This window comes from Scyliorhinus torazame, chromosome 17 (assembly GCF_047496885.1).
Source record: "Scyliorhinus torazame isolate Kashiwa2021f chromosome 17, sScyTor2.1, whole genome shotgun sequence".
Lineage (NCBI taxonomy): Eukaryota > Metazoa > Chordata > Chondrichthyes > Carcharhiniformes > Scyliorhinidae > Scyliorhinus > Scyliorhinus torazame.
The window spans coordinates 160,463,885-160,491,766 of NC_092723.1; the positions used below are offsets into that span (position 1 = coordinate 160,463,885).

The window sequence follows — 27,882 nt, forward strand, 5'->3', positions numbered from 1 at the left end:
ACCCCCGACAAAATCCCCTAAGCTTCGGACATGCCCAGAACATTTGGACATGGTTCACTGGTCCTCCCGCACATTTTGCACACCTGTCTTCCACCCCAAAGAATCTGCTCATCCGGGCCACTGTCAGGTGAGCCCGGTCAACGACCTTAAATTGTATCAGGCTGAGCCTGGCACATGTTCCGGACGCGTTGACTCTACTCCATGTGTCCGCCCATAGACCATCCTATATCTCTCCTCCCAGCTCCTCCTCCCACTTGCGCTTCAGCTCCTCGGTCTGTGTCTCCTCTGACTCCATAAGTTCCTTGTAAATGTCCGAGACGCTCCCTTCTCCTATCCACCCTCTGGAAACTACCCTGTCCTGAATCACCCTTAGCGGTAGGAGCGGGAAGGTTGACACCTGTTTACGTAGGAAGTCCCGCACCTGCAGATACCTGAATTTGTTTCCCCTCGCCAACTCAAACATCTCCTCCAGCACCCTCATACTCGGAAATCTCCCCTCTATAAACATATCCCCCATCCTCTCAATCCCTGCTCTCCGCCATATCCGGAACCCTCCATCCATACATCCCGGAGCAAACCGGTGATTATTACAGATTGGGGACCAGACCGATGCTCCCTTTGCTCCTACATTTCTCCTCCATAGAGCCAGACTCTCAGGGCTGCCACCAGCACGGGGCTGGTGGAGTACCTTGCCGGCGGGAACGGCAGAGGCGCAGTTACCAATGCCCCCAAATTGGTGCCCTTGCATGAAGCCGCCTCCATACGCTCCCATGCCGACCCCTCCCCCACCACCCACTTCCTGATTGTGGCTATATTAGCCGCCCAGTGATAGTTACTAAAATTTGGCAGCGCCAGCCCACCCTCTCCCCGACTCCGCTCAAGCATTACCTTAACGCCTCGGAGATCTAACGAGGCATCACATCTGGATCTCGCCCAGCAAGGGCGATATCCAGGTTTACATATTTAAATGAGTGGTTGGGTTCACTTAAATATGTCGGCGCCCGTGCTCCCGAGGCCTGGGGACGAATACTTGTGCCTGGGAGATTGCGCCATGGCGCCATTTAGCACTGGTCCTCACAAACGTGGACCAGGTGTAACAGCTTATGGGGGAGAGGCGTTTCCCAGGCCATCGGAGACCCTGGGTGGTCAGGCTCTGGGCACTTGACACTCCCGCTGCCACCTGGGCATCCTGGCAGTGCCACCTTAATGATGTCAGCCTGGCAGTGCCAAGATGCCTGGGTGCCAGGTTGCCTGTGTCAGGGATGTGGCCTGGGGTGCCTTACCCTTATGAGCTGGGGTGGACGGGTTCGAGGACCCCCGACCAAGTATGCTGGACCATTGGGGGGGTCCGGAGGCTGCAGTGGCGAGTCTGAGGGGGTGAAAAGAACAGGGCAGCAGTTAGAAATGGAAATGAAGGTAAGTGTGCCTTGGCGGGGCATTCCTCATCGAGGCCAAAAAAGAGTCCCGCTTAATAGTGGAGTCATTCTCGGCGATACAGGCGCTGGGAAACACCCCGGTAAATGTGCCAAAAGGGGTCTGTTAGAACATAGAACATTACAGCGCAGTACAGACCCTTCGGCCCTCGATGTTGCGCCGACCTGTGAAACCACTCTAAAGCCCATCTACACTATTCCCTTATCGTCCATATGTCTATCCAATGACCATTTGAATGTCCTTAGTGTTGGCGAGTCCACTACTGTTGCAGGCAGGGCATTCCACGCCCTTACTACTCTCTGAGTAAAGAACCTACCTCTGACATCTGTCTTATATCTATCTCCCCTCAATTTAAAGCTATGTCCCCTCATGCTAGACATCACCATCCGAGGAAAAGGCTCTCACTGTCCACCCTATCCAATCCTCTGATCATCTTGTATGCCTCAATTAAGTCACCTCTTAACCTTCTTCTCTCTAACGAAAACAGCCTCAAGTCCCTCAGCCTTTCCTCATAAGATCCTCCCTCCATACCAGGCAACATTCTGGTAAATCTCCTCTGCACCCTTTCCAATGCTTCCACATCCTTCCTATAATGCGTCGACCAGAATTGCACGCAATACTCCAAATGTGGCCGCACCAGACTTTTGTACAGCTGCAACATGACCTCATGGCTCCGAAACTCAATCCCTCTACCAATAAAAGCTAACACACCGTATGCCTTCTTAACAACCCTCTCAACCTGAGTAGCAACTTTCAGGGATCTATGTACATGGACACCGAGAGCTCTCTGCTCATCCACACTGCCAAGAATCTTACCATTAGCCCAGTACTCTGTCTTCCTGTTATTCCTTCCAAAATTAATCACCTCACACTTTTCTGCATTTAACTCCATTTGCCACCTCTCAGCCCAGTGCTGCAGCTTATCTATGTCCCTCTGTAACTTGTAACATTCTTCCGCACTGTCCACAACTCCACCGACTTTAGTGTCATCTGCAAATTTACTCACCCATCCTTCTATGCCCTCCTCCAGGTCATTTATAAAAATGACAAACAGCAGTGGCCCCAAAACAGATCCTTGTGGTACACCACTAGTAACTAGACTCCAGTCTGAACATTTCCCATCAACCACCACCCTTTGTCTTCTTCCAGCGAGCCAATTTCTGATCCAAACTGCTAAATTACCCTGAATTCCATGCCTCCGTATTTTCTGCAGTAGCCTACCGTGGAGAACCTTATCAAACGCTTTACTGAAATCCATATACACCACATCAACTGCTTTACCCTCATCCACCTGTTTGGTCACCTTCTCAAAGAACTCAATAAGGTTTGTGAGGCACGACCTACCCTTCACAAAACCGTGTTGACTATCTCTAATCAAATTATTCCTTTCCAGATGATTATACATCCCATCTCTTATAAACCTTTCCAAGATTTTGCCCACAACAGAAGTGAGGCTCACTGGTCTATAATTACCGGGGTTGGCTCTACTCCCCTTCTTGAACAAGGGGACAACATTTGGTATCCTCCAGTCTTCTGGCACTATTCCTGCAGACAAAGATGACTTAAAGATCAAAGCCAAAGGCTCAGCAATCTCCTCCCTAGCTTCCCAGAGAATCCTAGGATAAATCCCATCCGGCCCAGGAGACTTATCTATTTTCACACTTTCCAGAATTGCTAACACCTCCTCCTTATGAACCTCGAGCCCTTCTAGTCTAGTAGCCTGAATCTCAGTATTCTCCTCGACAACATTGTCTTTTTCCTGTGTGAATACTGATGAAAAATATTCATTTAGCCCCTCTCCTATCTCCTCGGACTCCAAGCACAACTTCCCACTACTGTCCTTGACTGGCCCTACTCTTACCCTAGTCATTCGTTTATTCCTGACATATCTATAGAAAGCTTTAGGGTTATCCTTGATCCTACCTGCCAAACACTTCTCATGTCCCCTCCTGGCTCTTCTTCGATCTCTCTTTAGGTCCTTCCTAGCTAACTTGTAACTCTTGAGCGCCCTAACTGAACCTTCATGTCTCATCTTTACATAAGCCTCCTTCCTGCCTGACAGGTACATACTTATCAAGGACACACAGTAGCTGTTCCTTGAACAAGCTCCACATTTCCATTGTGCCCATCCCCTGCAGTTTTCCACTCCACCCGATGCATCTTAAGTCTTGCCTCATCGCATCATAGTTGCCTTTCCCCCAGATATAACTCTTGCCCTGCGGTATACACCTATCCCTTTCCATCACTAAAGTAAACGTAATCGAATTGTGGTCACTATCACCAAAGTGCTCACCTACCTCCAACTCTAACACCTGTCCCGGTTCATTACCCAGTACCAAATCCAATATGGTCTCGCCTCTCGTTGGCCTATCTACATACTGTGTCAGGAAACCCTCCTGCACACATTGGACAAAAACGGACTCATCTAAACTACTCGAACTATAGCGTTTCCAGTCAATATTTGGAAAGTTAAAGTCCCCCATAACAACTACCCTGTTGCTTTCGTTCCTATCCAGAATCATCTTTGCAATCCTTTCCTCTACATCTCTGGAACTTTTCGGAGGCCTGTAGAAAACCCCTAACAGGGTGACCCCTCCTTTCCTGTTTCTAACCTCAGCCCATACTACCTCAGTAGACGAGTCCTCATCAAACATCCTTTCTGCCACTGTAATACTGTCCTTGGCTAACAATGCCACCCCTCCCCCTCTTTTACCACCTTCCCTGAGCTTACTGAAATATCTCAACCCCGTCACCTGCAACAACCATTCCTGTCCCTGCTCTATCCATGTCTCCGAAACGGCCACAACATCGAAGTCCCATTTTTTCCCCGTTAAATCACACCCCTTGTTTCAACCACTCAGTGAATTCATAGCCTCTGTTTTGGTTGTTGAAACATTGACATTTTGCTCTTGCTCCTTATCCGAAATCTTTTACGTTTCATCTTCTACCCATGGGGGGAATCATGACTTTCTGCAGTCATTTCCAACACGTGCTCGTGAGTCAGTCACCCACTTTAGATATTCTCCATTCTCACTTCATTTTCAATGCGTTTTCAATGGTTTTATGCTTCCTTTCTTAAATCCACTTTGGCTGCTTCCAATTATTTTCTATTGATTGATTGTTAAAGATGCATGTTGAATTTAATATTTTTCTGAATCATGTTCAAAGGTTCAGAGTTCTGAAGTGTTGAAATGTCGCCCCTGTTCTGTTTTCCTGCAGATTGCAGCAGTGTAAGAGAACCTTCCTTTGATCACATACTCAAGCTGGCTGATGCCAACTCATTCTGGTCAGTCCAAGAGCTGAACTGCATGTCCGCACAGACTTTCGTAAAAAGTGTCGAACTCCTCGGTGCCCTGAAGAGTTTCAATATGATGCAGCTCGCAGCTCTAAAGGACAAAGCCAAGAGGGTACGTGAGCACATCAACACAACTCATTGCAACTTGCACAGCAATTTGTACAGCACCTTTAGGATAGTACAATATCCCAAGGCACTTTGCACTGAGCAACATTAGGAGAGGTTAAGATTTTAATGAGCATCTTAACGGAGGAGGAAAATAGAGGGATTTAGTAGGGGATTCCTGAGCTTGGAGCCCAGGAGCTAAAGGCATGGCCAAACAATGGTGGAGTGATGGGAATCAGGGGTGCTAAAAAAGGCCAGAAATAGAGGAGTGCAGAGGTCTTCGAGAGTTAAAAGCAAATTACTGCGGATGCTGGAATCTGAAATGAAAATAGAAAATACTGGACAACCTCAGCAGGTCTGATAGCACCTATGGAGAGAGAACGGAGCTAATATTTTGAGTCTGGCTGACTCTTTATCAAAGGTGGAAAGAGTTAGGGTTAGAATTATATGTTGTGGGAGGGTGAGGTGTGGAGCAGTGGGGCTGGGTCGGGGCCAGTGATAGGTGGAGATTGACAAAGATGTTGCGGACAGAAAGACAAAAGGAATGTAAATGTATGTGATTAAGGTTAAAAAGGACGCTAATAGTGGCACATAAAGAGATTAGAATGTGTGTATGGCAGAATAAAGGTGAGCAGTGTGTCTAAGGCCAACTAGGAACAGATGGCCCAAGTGGGGTGGGGGAGGGAGGGGGGGGGGGGGGGGGGGGGGGAAACAATGGTGAGAGAAAAACAGATCAATGGAAGAAATGAAAATAAATTGATAGAAATTAAAATGAGGTGAAGGTGGAGGTGGGGAAGTGAGATCACAGTCTGAAGTTGTCCAGAAGGTTGTACCGTGCCTAATTGGAAAATGAGGACTATGGAAGGATGGGAAATCTAAAATCAAGATGTTGCTTAATCAGGAGTGAATGGCGTGGGCGTGGGTGCGGGGGGGGGGGGTTAAAGTGAACACAGGGGTGATGGATGAATGGACCTGGTATGAGTTAGGGCACGGATCTACAGAGTCTAGGATGAATTGAAGTTTGCTGAGGGTTGGAATCTGACGGGAGAGAGGTGGAGGAGGTGAGCCTGATTCAGCCTGGCTGATGTTGTGGGATTGGGGGCTGGATTAGCTAAATTGGCTGGACAGCTGGTTTGTGTTGCGGAACAAGGCCAACAGCGCCTCACACCTCCAGGGACCTGGGTTCAATTCCGGCCTCGGGTGACTGTGTGTATGGAGTTTGCACTTTCTCCCCGTGTCTGCCTGAGTTTCCTGCGGGTACTCCGGTTTCCTCCCACAGTCCAAAGTTAGGCAGATTATGTCGACTGGCCAGCATAAATTGCCCCTTAGTGTCCAAAAAGGGTAGGTGGGGTTACTGGGTTACGGGTATAGGGTGAAGTCGTGGGCTTAAGTAGGGTGCTCTTTCAGTGGGTCAGTGTAGACGCCTTCTGCACTGTTCTATGACCTTGCCCCTCGCCTGAGGTGTGGTGATCCTCAGGTTAAATCACCACCAGTTAGCTCTTCCCCTCAAAGGAGAAAGCAGCCTATCATCCTCTGGGAAGGGGCAACTTTACTTTAACTGCTGTGGGATAGTCTGCTCTGCTTCCACAAGACCAGTGCAGCTCCTGTAATATGGATGTGACATTCCCCTGTAATGGTGATGTGTTGAATGGTGCATGAAGTGTTTTCATTTTGGTGAGGGGCCAGTAGCAACTTCATGTTCACAAATACTAATTGTCCTTTCACAAGGCTTGGGGCCCAGTTCGAAGTTGGAAGAAATACCAGGTCGTCGCACTTGGGCGCATTGCATTGGCTCTCAGCGAGAGTGAAATCAAAGAGCTGGAGCTTGTTTCCATCGACACCATCACTGTCCTGAGCCAACAGACAGAGTGGACTCCAACGCAGGTAAAGGAATGTCTTCAATCACACGGGAGTCAGCCAAGAAACTTGGGGACCATCGTAATTTTATTTTCAGGAGGGGTTGCATACAATAAAGAAATTTGCTTTCATAGCTGGGAGAGGGAAGGTTCCTCGGTTGTTGATACACCCCCAGGATACTATTCATCTGGAAGCCAAGAAGGGCAGTTCCACCAGGGAAATACCATGAAAGCAAGCCTCATCTAGTCCTTGTCTACCCCTTCCCGGACAGCTCCCAGGCTGGTGAATGTGGGTGAGAACCTTGCTTGATTACTGCCACTGAGGCCCCGCGCGCGGGCCCATAAGACATAGGAGCAGAATTAGGCCATTCCGCCCATCAAGTCTGCTCTGTCATTCAATCATGGCTGATATGTTTCACATCCCATTCTTCAGCTTTCTCCCCTTAACCCATGATCCCTTTACTAATCAAACCTATCTATCTCTGCCTTAAAGACACTCGGTGACTTGGCCTCCACAGCCTTCTGCGGCTAAGAATTCCAAAGACTCACCACCCTGTGGCTGAAGAAATTCCTCCTCATCTCTGTTTTAAAGGATCGTCCCCTCAGTCTGAGGCTGTGCCCTCAGGTTTTAGTTTCTCTTACTAGTGGAAACATCCTCTCCATATTCACTCTATCTAGGCCTCTCAGTATTCTGTAAGTTTCAGCCTTGGGTCACTACCTGTGTGGAGTTTGCACATTCTCCCTGTGTCTCCATGGGTTTCTTCCGGGTGCTCCGGTTTCCTCCCAAAATGTGCAGGTTAGCTGGATTGGCATTGTTAAATTGCCCCTTGAAAAAAAGCTTCATGAGATCCCACCCCCCTCATCCTTCTACTACAACCCAGAGTCCTCAACAGCTCCTTATATCATAAGGTCTTAATTCCAAGAATCATTCTTGTGAACTTCCTCTGGACACTTTCCAAGGCCAGCACATCCTTCCTAGATGCTGGGTCCAAAACTGTTCACAATATTCCAAATGGACTCTGACCAGAGCCTTAAACAGCTTCAACAGTACGTTCCTGCTCTTGTATCCGAGCCCTCTCGACATGAATGCTAACATTGCATTTGCCTTCCTAACTGCCACTGAATCTGCCCAGTGAAGCTGTTGGACTGGCTGAGATCAATAAACTCTGAATGAAGGCCTGGTAATCAAACTCGAGACCTGTCTGGGGATGTGGGAAACTTTGCCATGTTTTAAAAGTATACTCCGAACACGCTCTGCTGAATAGCTATCCACTATTTTTCTTATAAATTTAGAGTATCCAATTCATTTTTTCCAATTAAGGGGCAATTTAGCGTGGCCAATCCACCTACCCTGCACATCTTTGGGTTGTGGGGGCGAAACCTACGCAAACACAGAGAGAATGTGCAAACTCCACACAGACAGTGACCCGGGGCCGGGATTGAACCCTGGTCCTCAGCGGCGCGAGGCAGCAGTGCTAACCACTGCGTCACTGTGACGCCACAGTTTATTTGTGATGTTGGTGAAGGATAAATATTGGCCAGGACACGAGGATTAACTCCCCTTCTCTTTTTGAAAGAGTGCCATGGGATCTTTCACATCCACTTGTGCAGGAAAATGGAGCCTCAGCATTGATGTCTCATTTGAAAGATGTCTCCTCTGACATAGAACATACAGTGCAGAAGGAGGCCATTCGGCCCATCGAGTCTGCACCGACCCACTTAAGCCCTCACTTCCACCCTATCTCTGTAACCCAATAACCCCTCCTAACCTTTTTGGTCACCAAGGGCAATTTAGCATGGTCAACCCACCTAACATGCACGTCTTTGAACTGTGGGAGGAAACCAGAGCACCCGGAGGAAACCCACGCAGACTCGGGGAGAACATGCAGACTCCGCACAGACAGTGATCCAGCAGGGAATCGAACCTGGGACCCTGGCGCTGTGAAGCCACAGTGCTATCCACTTGTGCAACCGTGCTGCCTGTGCATTGCATTGGAGTGCCAGTGTGGACCTTGGTATTCAAGTCCTGAAGTGGGATTATGAACCTGGAAACTTGTGAATCGGAAACAAGAATACTACGCGCCCACGCTAAAGAGATTAGGGGGACATAGGAACTGAAGGAGGCCAGTCAGCCCTTTGGTTCTTTTCTGCGATTCAGTTAAATCATGACCGATCTACATTTCAACTCCATCTACCTACTTTTGTTCCATATCCGTTTGTGCACTTGCCTAACAAAAATCTATCCATCTCTGGACTGAGAGTCAAAGGTAATGTTTCATCAGAACAGAACTCTGCTTCAATCTATTTTTGGGGGCGAAAGAGTTCCAGATTTCCACAATGCTTTGTGTGAAGAGATGCTTTCTAACATCATCCCATCACCCCTGGGTCCAATTTTAAGGTTATGCTCTTATGTTCTGGATTCCCCCAGAGGAAATAGTTACTCTCCATCTACTCGATCAAATACTTTAATCATCTCAAACACCTCATTAATATCACGCCTTGGTTTTCAATAAGCAGGAGTATGCAAAACTAATCTATGCAATCTATTCTCATAATATATCCCGGTATGATTATTGTGAGATGGCTATTTAACCATGAGAGGATCACAGCCAGGCATGATTGTGCTCTCGCATTTTCTAGCGAGGGTGAAAACAAGCAGTTACACTGAAGTGCAATGGGATATAGCCCTTCTCACAACAGTAAACCATCCCTTCATATAATCATGGTTCACAAAAGAGGTTGAATGTCTTGTCAAGAGGAAAAAGGAAGCGTATGTAAGGATGAGAAAACAAGGTTCAGTTGGGTCACTTGACAGTTACAAGGTAGCAAGGAATGAGCTGAAAAAAGGGCTTAGAAGAGCTAGGAGGGGGCATGAGAAGTCCTTGGCGGGGCGGATCAAGGAAAACCCCAAGGCTTTTTACTCTTATGTGAGAAGTAAAAGAATGACCAGGGTGAGGGTAGGGCCGGTCAAGGACAGTAGTGGGAACTTGTGCATGGAGTCAGAAGAGATAGGAGAGGCGTTGAATGAATACTTTTCTTCAGTGTTCACCAAGGAGAGGGGCCATGTTTTTGAGGATGAGAGTGTGATACAGGTGGGTAGGCTGGAGGAGGTAGATGTTCTGGGGAAGGATGTATTAGCAATTTTGAAAAACCTTAGGGTCGACAAATCCCCTGGGCCAGATGGGATATATCCTAGGATTCTTTGGGAGGCAAGGGATGAGATTGCAGAGCCTTTGGCTTTGATCTTTGGGTCCTCACTGTCCACGGGGATAGTGCCAGAGGACTGGATCGTGTCGAATATGTTCCTCTGTTCAAGAAAGAAAATAGGAATGACCCTGGTAATTATAGGCCGGTTAGTCTTACTTCGGTGGTCGGTAAGTTTTTTTTTAAATTTCCTTTTCTGAGTTACCAAGCCAGGGCTCAGAGTGTGGGTCAGGGGCGAACCCCTAATCCAGCTCCTCGCCTGCTCCAAAAAACTAATTCAAATTGAATCGAATTCATGGTCCCCACAAGAGAGACATACCGGATCTGAGCCAAATGCTCAATCTCGGTGGTCGGTAAGTTGATGGAAAGGTCCTGAAGGATAGGATTTATGACCATTTGGAAAGATGCAGCTTAATCCGGGATAGTCAACACGGATTTGTGAAGGGTAAGTCTTGCCTTACAGATTTGATTGAATTCTTTGAGGAGGTAACTAAGCGTGTCGATGAAGGTAGAGCAGTTGATGTCGTATACATGGATTTTAGTAAGGCGTTTGATCAGGTTCCCCATGGTCGGCTCATGAAGAAAGTAAGGAGGTGTGGGATAGAGGGAAATTTGGCCAATTGGATAAGTAACTGGCTATCACATAGAAGACAGAGGGTGGTGGTGGATGGAAAATGTTCAGACTGGGGACCAGTTACCAGCGGTGTATCACAGGGATCAGTGCTGGGTCCTCTGCTATTTGTGATTTTTATCAATGACTTGGAGGAGGGGGCTGAAGGGTGGGTCAGTAAATTTGCTGATGACACCAAGATTGGTGGAGTAGTGGATGAGGTGGAGGGCTGTTGTAGGCTGCAAAGAGACATTGATAGAATGCAGAGCTGGGCCGAAAAATGGCAGATGGAGTTTAACCCTGCTAAGTGCGAGGTGGTTCATTTTGGTAGGAAAATTTTGAATGCGGATTACAGGGTCAACGGCAGGGTTCTGAGGAATGTGGAGGAACAGAGAGATCTTGGGGTTCATGTCACAGATCTCTGAAGGTTGCCACTCAAGTGGTTAGAGCCGTGAAGAAGGCCTATAGTGTGTTAGTGCTTATTAACAGGGGGCTTGAGTTTAAGAGCCGCGGGGTTATGCTGCAACTATACATGACCCTGGTGAGACCACATTTGGAGTATTGTGTGCAGTTCTGGTCACCTCACTATAGGAAGGATGTGGAAGCATTGGAAAGGGTGCAAAGGAGATTTACCAGGATGCTGCCTGGTTTGCAGGATAGGTCTTATGAGGAAAGGTTGAGGGAGCTAGGGCTTTTCTCTTTGGAGCGGAGGAGAATGAGAGGCGACTTAATAGAGGTTTATAAGATGATGAGGGGGATAGATAGAGTGGACGTTCAGAGACTATTTCCTCGGGTGGATGAAGCTGTTACAAGGAGGTTCATAGGAGGTTCACTATAAGGTTCATAGGAGGAAGGTCCGAGGTAGGTTCTTTATCCAGAGAGTGGTTAGGGTGTGGAATGGACTGCCTGCTGTGATAGTGGAGTCAGACACTTTAGGAACTTTCAAGCGGTTATTGGATAGGCACATGGAGCACACCAGAATGACAGGGAATGGGATAGCTTGATCTTGGTTTCAGACAAGGCTCGGCACAACATCGAGGTCCGAAGGGCCTGTTCTGTGCTATACTGTTCTGTGTTTTTTCTATGTTTTCTATAATCACAGGGCTTTTAAAAAAAAAAACTAAAGCCAAGTATGATAGTTGCCCACACGAGACTTATTTTCTAAGGGATCTGTTTATTTTTAGGCAAATATTTGGTGCAATTTTTTTTAATCTAGAAAGAAAAAGCCATTTTCTCAATTTTATTGATAACTATTTTCCTCTTGCCAAAAGGATGGAAGCAGCATAAAATCAGTTATTCAATGAGGAAAGTTAATATTATTATAAAAATTATTTCATAGCAAATGAGGGAATTAAGCCCCGTTTTACTGAATCATCACAGGGAAACTGTGTGAAGCAGACGTGTTAATCATGCCTTCTGTTGAAAGCAACCAGTTAACCTGGATGCCATGAGGTGCTGAATTCTGACTACAGGCAATCCTCAGACATACGACACAATTGGTTGGACAGTGAGGTAATCCAGAGCAACCACCTCTTTCCCCAGAGATCTGTTGGCCTTCACTGTTTGAGCATGCGAGGTTTAATGATATTGGATGAAATTTGGGACAAAATGGGTGAACCAAAGTATACCCTGAGTTTCATAGAAACCCAGTCCTCAGTGGGGATATTTCCAGTCAGTTTATATAAAAACTAAAGTATAGTCATTGCATTTTTTTAAATCCTCAGCCTTTCATTTTCATGGCTTCGCCCCTCCCTATCTCTGTAATAATCCCCTCCAACCCACAACCCTCTGAAATCTCCGCACCCCCTTAAATCTCCGCACCCCCTTAATTCTGGCCTCATGTGCATCCACAATTTTAATTGGTCCACCATTGGTGATTCTTTCAGCTGCCAGTTCCTTAGCTCTAGAATTTGTTTGTTAAACCTTTCCATCCCACCCCACCTCTCTTTACCCCTCCTTTTAAAATGTTCCTTAAAACCTACCTCTGCTCTTTGTCATCAGTCCTAATATTTCCTTATGCAGGTTAAATGTTGTCTGATTTATACACTCTGAAGCTCTTTATGTTGTTTTCTTACTGTTGTATAATTAAGGCTTCTTTCTTGACAGGCTCGATCTATTTTGGAAGTCTTTCTGCAAGATTCTGGTCTGACTGTTGATGCTATGAAAGGATGGGACCTAGTGGGATCAGGGAGCTTGCTGTGTGCCATGAATGACCATGAAGTCAACTCCTTGAGTGCTGCCACCTACAGGTAGAGCCGATTTTACACAATCAACAGCGTGTCTAATGGTTTATTGGGAGCATGGAATGGGGATTTAATTTTTTTTTTGGTTAATGTCATTTTTGAAATCTCTGAAAACAGGGGACATGTGGGATACTCTTGATTTACAGTGTATATGTAATGTGATCTGTGAGAAATATACATCCATCTCCGGACACAGCTGTAGGAAAAGTCCTCCTTGTTTTGTTTTTGGCTTCTTGTGACTTTACATTTTTTATGAACTGACCCGGGGGCCCTCGTACTCTGCCTATTTGGGTTCAGCCACACGAATCCCATGTGGGTAAGACTGGGTGGAGGTGGCAGGTTCCCATCCCTGAAGGACTTATTGGGAATGGTGGTCAGCGTGTGCAGTCGCTTATAGAAGCAAGAGGAGCTATTCAGCCCCTTGAGCCTGTTCCACCATTCAATACGATCAGCCCTGATCTGCAACCGAACTCTATGTGCCCACCTCTGACCCAAATACCTTAATATCATATCTCAACCAAATTAGCAATTGGTCTGGCAGTTCAAACTAGTTTTGACAAAGGCAAACGAGCTTTGGCAAAGAGTCATCGGACTCGAAACATTAGCTCCTTCTCTCCCTACAGATGCTGCCAGACCTGCTGAGGTTTTCCAGCATTTTCTCTTTCAGTTCAAACTAGTATTCTTATTTCCCTGTTTTACTGGTGTTCCATTTCAAAGTCTACAATACCAGTCCAGACCACTTTTCCTATTTCCCTGTTTTACTATTTTTTCCTTGTGGGAATCAATTGCCTTTTGCGGAAGAGAGTTTGTGTGTAGAAGTATTTTCTAATTTCACTCCTGAAAGATCTTCCTCTAATTTTTAAATTATGCCAGCCCCCAGTCTTCGACTCAACTCAACCACGAGTCTAATTCTGAAAGAGGGGCAGGTGGTCTGGGTGAGTGACCTCCGCTCACATGCTAGAAGCAGCAGAGACTATGGTTTTATTTTTGCATCCAAAGGTACCTTTTTTATTCTCATTCTCTGGTGCCTATGCCCAGATTACTGAGTTCATTTTCACAGTGTGCTATGATTGGGTTTGAATCCATGGCTTCTGGGTGCACCCTGACGGTTCTTAAATTTTACCCTAGCTGTTAAATTACACTCAACTGTTGTGTTGCCTGCAGTGCTGCAGCTGTGAGGATTGGCGAGATTGTCTGCAAGGTGGAGGTCCTCCAGGAATTGCTAAAGAAAGCCAGAAACAGTTTTGGAAATGTCGAAGATTGGTGCCACTTCAATCTTCAGGAGTTTGGAACAATAGCAGGTTAGATTGGTGAGCATGTGTGGGAGCGAAGGAAAGCATTGTGAAGGAATAGCCTAAAGGGTAGAAAAGTAAGTAGCAATGGAGTTTCAGGATTTAAGAGATCAAGGAATGGCAAGAAGTAATTGATCCGATCAAAGCTCATTCCCCTCCATACATCATTTTCTCAGTGACAGATTCAATCCTTCCACTTAATCTCCTGATGGACATAGCAGGAGATAAATCTCAAAACACCCCCTCAAAGGGGACAAAGAGCAGTTGGATTTTTTTTTAATGGGAGGGAATTAAGCAAGGTTTAAAAGCAAAAACTGAAATGGTGCATAATGATGGAGAAAATTTAAAAATATAAAATTGGTTTGCAAAATAAAAAAATAGACGACTATAACAATTAATTGAGGAAAGATTGAAGCTTAGGAACAGAAGAGGTGAATAACTCTAGGGGTGCCACGGTGGTGCAATGGTTAACATTACTGCCTCACGCCACCGAGGACCCGGGTTCAATCCTGGCCCCGGGTCACTGCCCGTGTGGAGTTTGCACATTCTCTCCGTGTCTGCGTGGGTCTCACTCACACAACCCAAAGGTGTGTAGGGTAGGTGGAATGGCCATGCAAAATGCCCCTTAATTGGAGAAAAAAGGATAACTCCGGTATTATTTTAAAAATAAATTTTTTCCAATTAAGGGGCAATTTAGCGTGTTCAATCCACCTACCCTGCACATCTTTTTGGGTTGTGGGGGCGAAACCCATGCAAACACAGAGAGAATGTGCAAACTCCACATGGACAGTGACCCAGAGCCGGGATCGAACCTAGGACCTCGGCGCTGTGAGGCACCAGTGCTAACCACTGCACCACCGTGCTGCCCTTATAACTCCAGTATTATTACTGAGTTATACACAACAGGATCTTTTGGGTTCAATCCCCAACCTATGCTGTGTTAACTTTTATCCTGGCTTTGGGGATGGGAAAAGTGGTTGGTGGATGTGGGGTGCAATGGTTGATGAGGGCAGGAGTGCATTGGTTGGTATGGGGAGGGTGTAGTGTGCTGTGCGGTCTGTGAATGTGTGTATCGGAGTGTGAGAGAGAGTTCGGAATGTGAATTTGGGTGTGGGTAATACTGGAATTTTCCGCTCCAAGTATCCTTGAAGAATTGAATCAACCACATATGGGAGATCAAGTTACATATAGAATAGACAAGTTTCCTTGAAGGACACAAGTGAACCCATTGAGTTATCATGAGATCCCAGCAGTGGTTTTTTACCTGGTGTGAAACACAAGCCTACAGACTTCCAGAATTACTGACCTGAATTACACAGCTTTGAAATGTAATGGGCATGGACCAGCAACAAGTGGTGGAGATGATTGGCTAACCCATGCAAGGATACTATTAGGGAGGTGAAGTTTTGTATTAATACAGAGAACAATCCTCTCCCTATAGCCAAGAATCAATTCACACAGTCAAACCGTTGTACGTTAAATGAACCCAAACATACTCTTTGTTAATCAACAAGATAAGGGCAGTAACAGAGGATATACACTCCAGCCAACCCACCGACCAACTCTTGATTTTAAGTATGGTTAAAAGGCCATTTCACCATCTCCTCTGTGGCTCTAGTCCCTGCCTCAACCTCCATTCTGACATCTCACATTGCACGGATAAACATTACTCAATGTGACACATGCCCCCAAAATGGCAAGATCAAGTCTCCCATTTAGGTGTTAAAGCAAATCCAGTATAAACATATGAAAACCTGACCTTTGGCATAGAGACTGTCGATCTTTCAATTTGCGATTCAACAGCAGAATTTGAAATGAATGAAATAAAGTATAAAATATAAGAACCGGCATGGTAGCCAGTGGTTACCACTGTTGCTTCACAGCTCCAGGGTCCTAGGTTCGATTCCCAGCTTGGGTCACTGTCTGTGTGGAGTCTGCACCTTCTCCTCGTATCTGAGTGGGTTTCCTCCGGGTGCTCCGGTTTCCTCCCACAAGTCCTGAAAGACGTGCTGTTAGGTCATTTGGACGTTCATTTCATAGAATTTACAGTGCAGAAGGAGGCCATTCGGCCCATCGAGTCTGCACCGGCTCTTGGAAAGAGCACCCTACCCAATCCCACACCACCCTATCCCCATAACCCAGTAACCCCACTCAACCAACGCTAAGGGCAATTTTGGACACTAAGGGCAATTTAGCATGGCCAATCCACCTAACCTGCACATCTTTGGACTGTGGGAGGAAACCGGAGCACCCGGAGGAAACCCACGCACACACGGGGAGAATGTGCAGACTCCGCACAGACAGTGACCCAGCCGGGAATCGAACCTGGGACCCTGGAGCTGTGAAGCAATTGCGCTAACCGCTATGCTACCGTGCTGCCCCACGTTCTGAATGTTCCCTCTGTGTACCCGAACAGGTGCCGGAATGTGGTGACTAGGGGCTTTTCACAGTAACTTCATTGCAGTGTTAATGTAAACCTACTTGTGACAATAAAGATTATATTTTTAAAAAATATTTGGCATTAAAATGGATTTCTTCACTAATTCTCAATTTTTAGAGGGAGTAGTTGTAACTGGGGAGTATTTGGAACTGGATAGAAACCCCCATTTTGATGAACGGTCATCAATGTGAAACTTTAACTTGCTTTCTCTCTTCACAGGTGCTGCCTGACTGCTGAGTATTTCCAGCATTTCTTACTCCAGATTTCCAGTATCCTTGTGTTAGAATTCCTACAGTGCAGGAGGCGATAATTCGGTGCACCCGCCCTCCGAAAGAGCACCCTGCCTAGGCCAATCACCAGCCCTATACCCCATAATCCCACCTAACCTTTGGACACTAAGGGACAATTATTTTTCATTGTCACAATCCACCTAACCTGCACATCTTTGGACTGTGGGAGAAAACTGGAGCACCCGGAGGAAACCCACGCAGACATGGGGAGAACGTGCAAACTCCACACAGTCACCCAAGGCCGAATTGAACCTGGATCCCTGGTGCTGTGAGGCAGCAGTGCCAACCACTGTGCCACCATGTGATCCCGCAGTATTTTGATTAGGGAAGGGGTACTATTGTTTTTATATCCTGCCCAGTACTGCTCGCTATCCAGTTCAGTGGAGAGTTCAAGCTATCTGAGGTAGAAAGCCAACATTGTACCAGACTCCAGTTTCTTAATGAGTGGAATAGGTTAAGATGAACCTCTAATAGCACCACCACAACTGACTGGCTAATACTAGCGCATGTTGAGACAGCAATGAAGCATAATTTAATTTCAGTGACTGCCCTTGGTATGACAGGAGCCCTATTGTCACTGGTCACTTCTTGAGGGAATCCATGCTCAGAGACATCAAGCATTGATGTTTAGTCAGGTGGAGGACAGCATTGCAACCAACTGGCCTCTGAAAACAACCACCTGAACTGCAGTCCCTGGAGTAAGAAAGGGGAAGGTTTAAAGTTGGGGAGAAGTCTGCAAAATTGCTCTATTTATAATTTAAAAAAACATTTATCCATGGCTCAGTAGGAACTTGGACCAACTCGTGTTGTACAGTTTGGGGTGGTTCCAGGGATGATGCTTTATTTAGCCTCGGTCAGATGCCCTGTTGGAATGTTTCAGTGTTCACAATGGGTGGGAGAGTGAGAGAATCAATTAGGGATTCCATGGAACTGTGGACCCAAGTTCCAATCCCACCACAGCAGATGGTGAAATTTTCATTCAATAAAAAAATCTGGAATTAAAATTAAGACGATGAAACTATTGTTGTAAAAACTAATGTTCTTTAGGGAAGGCAATCTGCTATCCTTGGTCTGGCCTTCATGTGATTCCAGACCCACAGCAATGTGGTTAACTCTTATCTGCCCTCAGTTCAAGGGTAGTCGAGGATGGGCAATAAATGCTGGCCCAGCCAAAGACTCTCATACCCCATGAATGAATTGAAAAAAGACCATTTAACCCAACAGGTCTGGGCTGTTTTTTTATGTTCCACACGAGTAGGAGGGAAAATCTGTAAGTGGTGCACAAGTAAAACTCACTCTTGAAATAATCTGTTGTACTTCAGCATAAGAGTTAATTAAAATGGCTTGTTGAACATCCAGAAGTAACTGATCCAACCAAGGGAGGGTCCATGGCCAGGTCTTGCTTAGAGTTTAGGTTGCTCACTGTATATTGTGCATCTCTCCTTCACAGCTGGGATGAGCAAAGAAGAGATAAGGATCTTGAATGAAGACCTGATGCCCTACTTTCAGCCAGCGGCAATAGCTGCTCTGCCCAGTGAAGTATTTAAAGTGAGTAGAGAAAGTCGTATCCAGCTGCTCCAAACCCTGACCTTGCTGTCAACAGAGGTTGGGTATTGGATCAAGACCATTATTATTGAAGCTTCGCTTTAACAGAGGCATATATTTGAAACCTGAATGTCAACTTGATTAATGTTGACGATACTCTGTCTCCTTGTGATTTAGTGAGGTATGGCTAGCAGTGCGAATGGATTTGGCCATCTTAGCTCGGTAACGCTGGACATAGCCACACATAGCACTCAGACACGGGCAATAGATAAAGGACAATCCCATGGGACAGGGGATGGTGGTTCATGTCTGTACACTGGTTTCCTAAAACTTTGTTCAAGAGGAAGAAAGAAGATTATGGAGAGGTGGGAATGTATAAAGATGGTAATTTTTTAACACAAACAAGATGAGTAATAATGTTGTCATTCCAAAGAGTCAATTGGGCCTCGATGGGTAGCACTCCCGCCTCTGAATCAGAAGGCTGTAGGTTGAAGGCCCACTCAAGAAAGAAATGATTGTTTCTGAGGTACACTCTCATATTGGCAGCATCCCCCCCTCATAACTTGTAAAGTTGCCCAGTTCACATGGGAGAGTCTAGACATTGAGTAATTTGAACATAGTGGGAAAATCAAACACAGCGCAGATCTGCAATCATTTCTGTGGCGCTCAGCACCACACTGCCGCACAGTGGGTGTAGATATCCATTGGGCAGCTAACCCTTATCTAAATATAAAAAGAAGCATGTCAAATTAGAAAGTTGTCAGAGATAGCGGGGGCGATTCTCCGAGCCTCGCGCCGGTGGGCAATTCTCCAAGGTGCAGAGAATTGACGCCATTTGCGCCGGTGCGTTTGACGCGCGCTGGCCGCGGGCCGCTGGAATCGGCGGGGCCGCCGATTCCCTGGCCTGGATGGGCCGAGCGACTGTGCGGATATGACTGAGTCCCGCCGACGCCATTCACCCCTGGTCACTGCCAGCGGGAACTCTGCGCAAAGGGTCGGGGGCGGCCTGTGGGGCGGGGAAAAGCGCTCCTTCACGGGGGGGGGGGCCTCCAATGGGGTCTGGCCCGTGATCGGGGCCCACCGATCAGGGCCCACCTGTCCCTGCCATGTTGAGTCGGGGCCGGCGCGCTGAAGAGGTCCCCTGCCCATGCGCAGCTTGCCGCGGTCGAACTGCGTATGCGCTGGTTGGCGCGGCACCCATTTGGTGCCGGGAAGGGAGGCTGGGGTGGCGTGAACCGCTCCAGCACCATGCTGGCCCCCTGTGGGGATAGATTCGGCCGTCCCTGTACCCGTTTCACGCCATCGTGAAACACAACGGCATTCACGACGGCGCAAACACTTAGTCTCCATTTTGGCGAATTGCCCCCAGCGTGTGGAGAAATAGTGCCATGGGATCTTTATGTCCACCCGAGAGGGCAGACAAGGTTTCTCTCTACTAGCAACACCTCTGAAGTGTGGCACCTCTAACAATGCAGCAGTCCCTTAGTTCTGCAATGCGAGTGTCAGCCTGGACATTGTGCTCATGTTTCTGGAGTGAGACACACAATCGTCTGACTCAGAAGCAAGACCCAGTGAGCCACGGCTGAATTCTAATTCATGATCGACATACCAGTAATTTATGTGTGGTTTTTCTTATAGGAATTTTCCCCGAGGCAGCTAGCAAGACTCGGACCTGAGAATGCAGCCGTTGTCACAGAGTCCCAGAAAGCTGCACTGAGCCCAAAACAGATTTCCAGCCTGCAGGCAGCAGTGAATGGAGCTGGTTTAATTGAGATGCCGCCCTCTATTTCCCCAACCATAGATGGTGAGTGTTTAACTCTGTCTGAGCTGAACTGTAAATATGAAATGAAATGAAAATTAAAATCGCTTATTGTCACGAGTAGGCTTCAATTAAGTTACTGTGAAAAGCCCCTAGTCGCCACATTCCGGCGCCTGTTCGGGGAGGCTGGTACGGGAATATCCTGCTGTGTGTGCATCTTTCTGATATTCCTGAACTTATTGTCAGATATGTTCTCGTGTCTACAGGCACAAAACAGGCTCATAATTGAAATTAATTTCCAAAGCTCTGCAGCCTATCTCTTAACTTGCACCAAGTCCCATTTATCCATCACTCTTCTGTGCTCACTATCCTACATTGTCTCCTGGTCTGGCAATGCCTCCACTTTAATTGTTTCTTCACTTTAAATGTCTCATCCTTATGTACCATCGCTCCATTGCCTTCTCTTTCCTTATCTCTGTAATCTCCTCCAGCCCAACAACCCTCTTGAGATATATGTGTCCTTCTGGACAGCACGGTGACGCAGTGGTGAGCGCTGCTGCCTCACGATGCCGAGGACCCGGGTTTGATCCCGGCCCTGGGTCACTGTCCATGTGGAGTTTGTACATTCTCCCGTGTCTGTGTGGGTCTCACCCCAACAACCCAAAAGTTTGTGTAGGATAGGTGAATTGGCCACGCTAAGTTGCCCCTTAATTGGAAAAAAATAGAATTGGGCACTCTAAATTTTTTTTTTAAATATGTCCTTCCAACTTTGGCCTTTTGCACATGGCCGACAGCCATTGATTGCTCCACTATTGGTGACTGTGCCTTTAACTCTGCCTTAAATTCTGATATTCCCTCACAAAATCTCTCCACATCTCTCCCCTTCTTTAAATGCTTCTTAAAGCCCATCTCTCTGACCAAGCTCTTGGTCACCGGTGGTCATCACCAGTCCTAATGTTTCTCCTTTTTGTTTTTGGCTTGGTGTCAACGTTTGCATGAACATGTCCCTGTAATATTTTATTACATTTAAATGTACCATATGAATCTAAGTTGTTCTTGGAGCCTCCATCAACAGCTAATGGTTTTATAAAATGAACAGATATGATCTGGAACGCATTACCTACAAGGGTGATGGAAGTAAATTCAACAGTAACTTTCAAAAAAGAATTGGATGTATACTTAAATAGGGAAAAGGCAGGGGGAGTGGTGCGTGCTGAACGACTCAGCACAGACCCAATGAGTCAAATTACCCCCTTGACTGCGTTTATAAGATTCTAGGATTATGAAAGATAAATTGATTTTGGATATTAAAAGAATCAAAGTACTAGAATTGTGAAATTATTATTCTGTAGGATACATTTCTGTGTTGCAGTGGTTAATACCATAGTGTTTCTAATACCATTTTTGTGCTAATTACATCTCTTAACAGGTTCAACTGTCTGTGGGGGACACTATTTCTTACTTTGGGCAACCTCTACCATGTTGTTTATTGCCTGATGATCAACTTACTGATGATTATGCACAACATTTGTCCATTGTATCTAATGTGTAGACACAAGTGTGAATGTATCACTTCTAAACTATAAAGTAGTAGGTTAATGAGTTTTCAGAGAGCTAAATGAGCATGTTGTGATGTTCTTTGTTTGTTTAAATTAATTGCGACAAAGAACATGCAGACTTTGTCTGAAACCAAAGTCAATTTATTTACACTACACTATAAATTGTGAATTCTTAAGTATGCCGAAAAAGCTAAGTATTAGATCAAATAACTACAATATACAGAACTACTGAAAAACACAACTGTCTACAACCCTCTCTCCTAACTCACTTCCAAATCACGTGGACCACCATGTGGGTTGTGAGATGTGCTCTTACTCCATCTAGTGGCTGGATGCTTTCATGCACACTATTCTACCTGATCATTCATATATACAAAGATGATATACTAGATATCATTACACATGTCAATATTTGTGCTCAGAAATGCCCACCACTTCTTGATTTTCATTATGATTTTCATTTGTCAGTGCAGCAGGAACAGATTGCAGCCTAGCTAGAGACTAGGAAGATTTTTATTTGTATGTTGGATGTGGGCCATGATGGCCATGTGTTGTTTATCCTTAGTCGTTTTGAGGGTATTCAAAGTCAGCTACATAATCCAGCACAGGAGTCATGTGTAGGCCAAAACGAGGGTTGGTTTGGAAGTTGGCAGGTTCTCTCCCTGAAGGATATTAGATTTTTTAATTCATTCATGGGATGTGGGTGTTGCTGGCTAGGCCATCATTTGTTACCCATCCCTAATTGCCCCTGAACTGAGTGGCTTGCTAGGCCATTTCAGAGGCCAGTTAAGAGTTAATTGGTGGATCTGAAGTCACATGTATGCTAGACCAGTTAAGGATGGCAGATTTCCTTTCTTAAAGTACATTAGTGATCCAGTTAGTGGATTTTTTTTTTAACTTGCTAAACAAACAGATTTTATGGATGTTTGCTGATGTTGGTCCAGAAACTACCAGATTTATTAAATTAATTTCTGCAACTAGAGGCGGCAGAGGGAGCCTCGGTTTTCAGTCTCCTCCTCAAATCAGCAAATTAAAACAGTGCAGCACTCCTTCAGTATTACACCCTTAGCCTAGATTATGTGTCCAAGTCTCTGGGATGGAGTTTGAACCCATGACCTTCTTACACAGAACCTGGGGCCAAAGCAGCTGAAGGTATTACTGCCAATGGTGGAGTGATTAAATCCGGGATGCTTTAAAAAACAAAATTTGGAGTACAAAATTAATTTTTTCCAATTAAGGGGCAATTTAGCATGGCCAATCCACCTAACCTGCACATCTTTGGGTTGTGGGGGGCGAAACCCACGCAAACACGGGGAGAATGTGCAAACTCCACACGGTCAGTGACCCAGAGCCGGGATCGAACCTGGGACCTTGGTGCCGTGAGGCAGCAGGGCTAACCCACTGCACCACCATGCTGCCCCAAATCCAGGATGCTTAAGACCAATGTTGGAGGAATACAGAGATCAGAGAGGGTTGTAAGCCAGAGGATGTTTTTAACACTAAAAGCTATAATTGTATTAATAGAAGTATCAACAGCCCGTAACCTCACTCAGCAAAGAATGGTTGGTCTGGGGCACAAAGATCTTGTGGCTTCCAATTGAGAATGCTCTTCCTTCCTTTTTTACAAAAATATACTTTATTCCGAAAGTATCTGAGAGAACATTACAAACATTTAAAGATAGACATCTCCCAGAAAGTGCGACAATATTCAGGCTTTCTACATCGAGAATGCACTTCCCCACAGGACTGCCTTCAATTCCCCACCAAGTGATGACAAAATGGATATGCTTTCTACTTACTGTTCCAATTTAAGAATCTGATGGACAAGATTTTTTTCCACCTATTTGAAATCTGAAAGGTTGGCAGAAGACGCAAATGGACTTTAGCTTTGCAGTCTCAAACTCTTCCATCTGCATGCTTGTAAATAATCATTAGTTTATCACAACTGAAAATGTGAGATGACCTGTAAATCATGCTGTAAATATAGCTTAACATTCAAACTTTTTGCATTTGTTTCTTTGTTGTACTAACTGTTTTTCTGCTGTTAAATCATATCTAAAGAATGGGATTGAACCTCCCCAGGTGTAAAATACACGGCAAGTGCCAGTCTGGGTTGTGTTCTCATGCCTCTAATGTGGAATTTGGATCCATGACCTTCTGCCTCATGGGGTGATGTAACCCAGAGCTTCCCCACTGAGGGGCGGAGGCCCAACGGCGGGGTTTGTTAATTTCTCCAGGTAAAAGCCGGCCCAGAAGGGAACTGGCATCTTTTCAAATGGTCCCAGTTGGGATTGGTTGTAAACCCCGCCGCTTTGTGGCTTTGCTTTCCTTTACGTTGGAATAAAGTACTCTGTCTCTAACCTTATTGTGACTCCTCGTGATTACAATACTGGCAACAAGGACAAAAGGGAACTACAGGTGACGCTGCTGGACATCCAGACCACGGCTGAATCTCGTTTCAGAGGAGCAAGGTTAGCACAGATTTGAAAATGCTTCTCTTCAGGAGATCGATGCTTTTGACGTGAATATAGAAGACTGGGCCCAGTACGCTGAGCGAATGCGTTATTTTTTTAAAAATTAAGTTAGAGTACTCAATACTTTTTTTCTAATTAAGCGTGGCCAATACACCTACCCTGCACATAGTTTCATAGTATTTACAGTGCAGAAGGAGGCCATTCGGCCCATCGAGTCTGCACCGGCTCTTGGAAAGAGCACCCTACCCAAGGTCAACACCGCCACCCTATCCCCATAACCCAGTAACCCCACCCAACACTAAGGGCAATTTTGGACACGAAGGGCAATTTATCATGGCCAATCCACCTAACCTGCACATCTTTGGACTGTGGGAGGAAACCGGAGCACCCGGAGGAAACCCACGCACACACGGGGAGGATGTGCAGACTCCGCACAGACAGTGACCCAAGCCGGAATCGAACCTGGGACCCTGGAGCTGTGAAGCAATTGTGCTATCCACAAGGCTACCGTGCTGCCCCACAATCTTTTTGGGTTGGCCCACACAGACATGGGGAGAATGTGCAAACTCCACACAGACAGTGGCCCGTGGCCGGGATCGAACCCTGGCCCTCAGCCCCGTCAGGCAGCAGTGCTAACCACTGTGCCACAATGCTGACCATGTGTTACTTTTTTAGGGCAAACACCATTATAGGGCAAACACCATTATAGGGGGTGACCTCCAAAAGGTGATATGCCTGACTGTCTGTGGGGCCCCATGCTTTTACCTTCACCAAATGCCTGACCTATTATGCTCCCCAGACTCCCAATCTTTTGACAAACTGGTAGCACTTGTGGAAGACCACCATGACCCCAAACCGTTGGCCATTGTGCAAAAGTACCAGTTCAATATGGCTTGGAGAACCCAGGGGGAGTGAGTTAGAGTTTTTGGCAAGCTAGCTGATCACTTCAATTATGGGCCATCCCTACTGGAGATGCTGAGGGACCACCTTGTGTGAGGAGTCAATACCATGGTGACCCAGTGGAAATTGTTAGCTGAACGGTCTCTTCACCTGAAAAGGGCCATGTAAGTCTCTCTTTTTTTAATAATCATTATTGTCACAATTGGCTTACATTAAAGTTACTGTGAAAATCCCCTAGTCGCCACATTCCAGTGCCTGTTCGGGTACAGAGGGAGAATTCAGAATGTCCAATTCACCTAACAGCACGTCTTTCAGGACTTGTGGGAGGAAACCGGAGCATCCGGAGGGAACCTCACAGACCAGGCAATCAGTGGCGAAGGCCACAACATTGCCCCCCCTCCCCTGAGTAGTTCCAGCAGCTCCAACACTCCGAAGATTGCCACCAGCGGGCAACGTGACACCCTCACCCCCAAGATCCCCAACAGTACCTCAAAAATCGAGGTTCAAAAACACACTAATCTCAGACATGACCATAATATATGGATATGTGTTAACAACCTGTCCAGCATGGTATGCTCCAGCAGTTCAGGGAATGAGGGTAGCTCCTTCCGCACAAAGTCCTGCACCTACATATACCTGAACTCACTCCCTGTCGGCAACTGGTATCTCTCCTGCAACTCTCCCAACCTTGCAAACCTCCCTTCCACAAACAGATTCCTAACCCGCTCCCCCCCTTCCCTCTGCCAACACCAATACGTTGTGTCTATCTCTGCAGGAGAGAATCTGTGAGTCTCACCCCCACCCCCCCACCTGTTGTTCCTTCTGCAAAAAAAACCCTGCAAATCCACAACATTTTGCCTGCCCATACAAATGCCAGGATTAATTTGTCCAGAAGAACGCCTTTGGCAGGAATATCGAGTAGGACCGAAAAATAAACAGAAACCTCGGGGGGACGTTCATCTTGACTGTCTGTATCCTACGCGCCAGTGACAGCGGGAGGGCATGCCACCTCTTCAAATTCCCTTTAACCCCCCACCAAACTGGCCAAATTCAACTTATGCATCGTGGGCCCCCTGAGTACCCAAGTATCTCATCTGCTTTTGGCCAGCATGAATGGCAGGGCAATCAAATTTGCACTCCTCCCTGGGCATTCCCAGGAAACACCACATTTTGTTACATTCAATTTGTATTCCGAAAAAGTGCCAAACATCCTGAATATGCCCATTATCTTATCCATATACTCCAATAGATCCAAAATGTACAGCAGCAAGTCATCTGCATATAGCGAGACCCAATGCTTCCTGCCTCTTCTTTCACTGCCCGACCACTCTCTTGATACCCAAAGCGCAATGGCCAAAGGCTCGATAGCGAGTGCAAACAGCAGCAAGGACAGTGGGCACCCCTGCCTTATGCCCCTATATAGCCCAAAATCTCCTGGGCTCATCAAGTTTGTCCTTCAACTAAGCAAGGGGGCAGCATACAGGAACCATACCCAGGAGATAAATGTAGGCCCGAACCCAAACCTCCCCAGGACCTCAGACAGATACCTCCACTCTACCCTATCACGCCATCTCCGCATCCATGTACACAATAACGTCCAGCACCTTGTCCTTCAACAGAATCATAACCACATCCAACAATCCTCTAATATTGCTTGATAACTCGCCTTTTAACAAAATCCGTCTGATCCTCAGAGACCACCACCGGCACACACCCCTCCAGCAGCCTAGCCAACACCTTAGCCAGCACCTTCACATCTGTGTTTAAAAGGGAGATGGTCCTGTGTGACCCACACTCCTCCGGGTCCTTATCCTTCTTAATAATAATAATTTTTATTAGTGTCACAAGTCGGCTTACATTAACACTGCAATGAAGTTACTGTGAAAATCCCCTAGTCGCCACACTCCGGCGCCTTTTCGGGTACACAGAGGGAGAATTCAGAATGTCCAATTCACCTAACAAGCACGTCTTTCGAGTCTTGTGGGAGGAAACCGGAGGACCCGGAGGAAACCCACGCAGACACGGGGGAGAACACGCAGACTCCACACAGACAGTGACCCAAAGCGGGAATTGAACCCGGGTCCCTGGAGCTGTGAAGCCACAGTGCTAACCACTGTGCTGCCTCTTTGGATTAAAGAAATCGACGCCTGAGACAACCTGGCCAGCAGCTCCCCACATTCGTACCCAACAAATCATTAAACATCCTCAAAAGATGTGGGGCCAACTCCGCCAAAAGCTGTTTGTAAAAATCTACTGGGAAGCCACCCGGCACCTGTGCTGTCCCCGACTGCATCAACCCAATCGACTCCATTACCTCTTGTAGTTCCAGTGATACCTTCAGTCCCCTTCCCCCCCCACCCCCCACCTCTGGGAGCACCAGCCCATCACCGCCTTCCCCCTTTGGGGCTTGGACCTGTACAGCCCCCTGTAAAAGGCCTCGAATGCCTCATTAATTTTCTCCGGCGCTATCACCAGTAGCGGACCTACATTTTTGGGGCCCTGAAGCTTGAACTGTTATGGGGGCCCCTTCGCAACCAGCAACGAGGTCTGTGTAACCACTGTTATCTTCTTCAATGGGGTTGTTCCACGACAGATCACCACAAATTTTAAAAACATTTAACCACTCCATCTCAAATTTTGATTAAAATTGCTGTACTGGATTATCTCACATGTCAAAGTCACTGGTGTGAATAAAAATTTCCTGTGCCTTATAGTTTTCGAGTTATGGGGGGGATGAAAATTAGAGAAATGTTATATACATGCATGATGCATCATGGAAAGATGAAATAAAACATAGAAAAGACCACAGTCAATATAATCTTTTATTTTAGACACCTATGAGAATACATACTACATGAAGCACATTTTACAAAATA

The 27,882-nt window shown here is 46.3% G+C and overlaps 1 protein-coding gene across 1 annotated transcript in view; it reads left to right on the forward strand.

The window, feature by feature from the left end:
• LOC140394326 (otoancorin-like) overlaps positions 1-23,997 on the forward strand; it is a 104,942-nt gene extending 80,945 nt beyond the window's left edge. The window contains exons 23-29 of the mRNA XM_072481502.1: positions 4,654-4,841; positions 6,563-6,718; positions 12,611-12,753; positions 13,912-14,048; positions 18,220-18,317; positions 19,953-20,118; positions 21,503-23,997. Coding sequence (XP_072337603.1) covers positions 4,654-4,841; positions 6,563-6,718; positions 12,611-12,753; positions 13,912-14,048; positions 18,220-18,317; positions 19,953-20,118; positions 21,503-21,570 — 956 coding nt within the window. The 3' untranslated portion in view covers positions 21,571-23,997. The remainder of the gene's footprint in view (positions 1-4,653; positions 4,842-6,562; positions 6,719-12,610; positions 12,754-13,911; positions 14,049-18,219; positions 18,318-19,952; positions 20,119-21,502) is intronic.
• Positions 23,998-27,882: the final 3,885 nt, after the last annotated feature.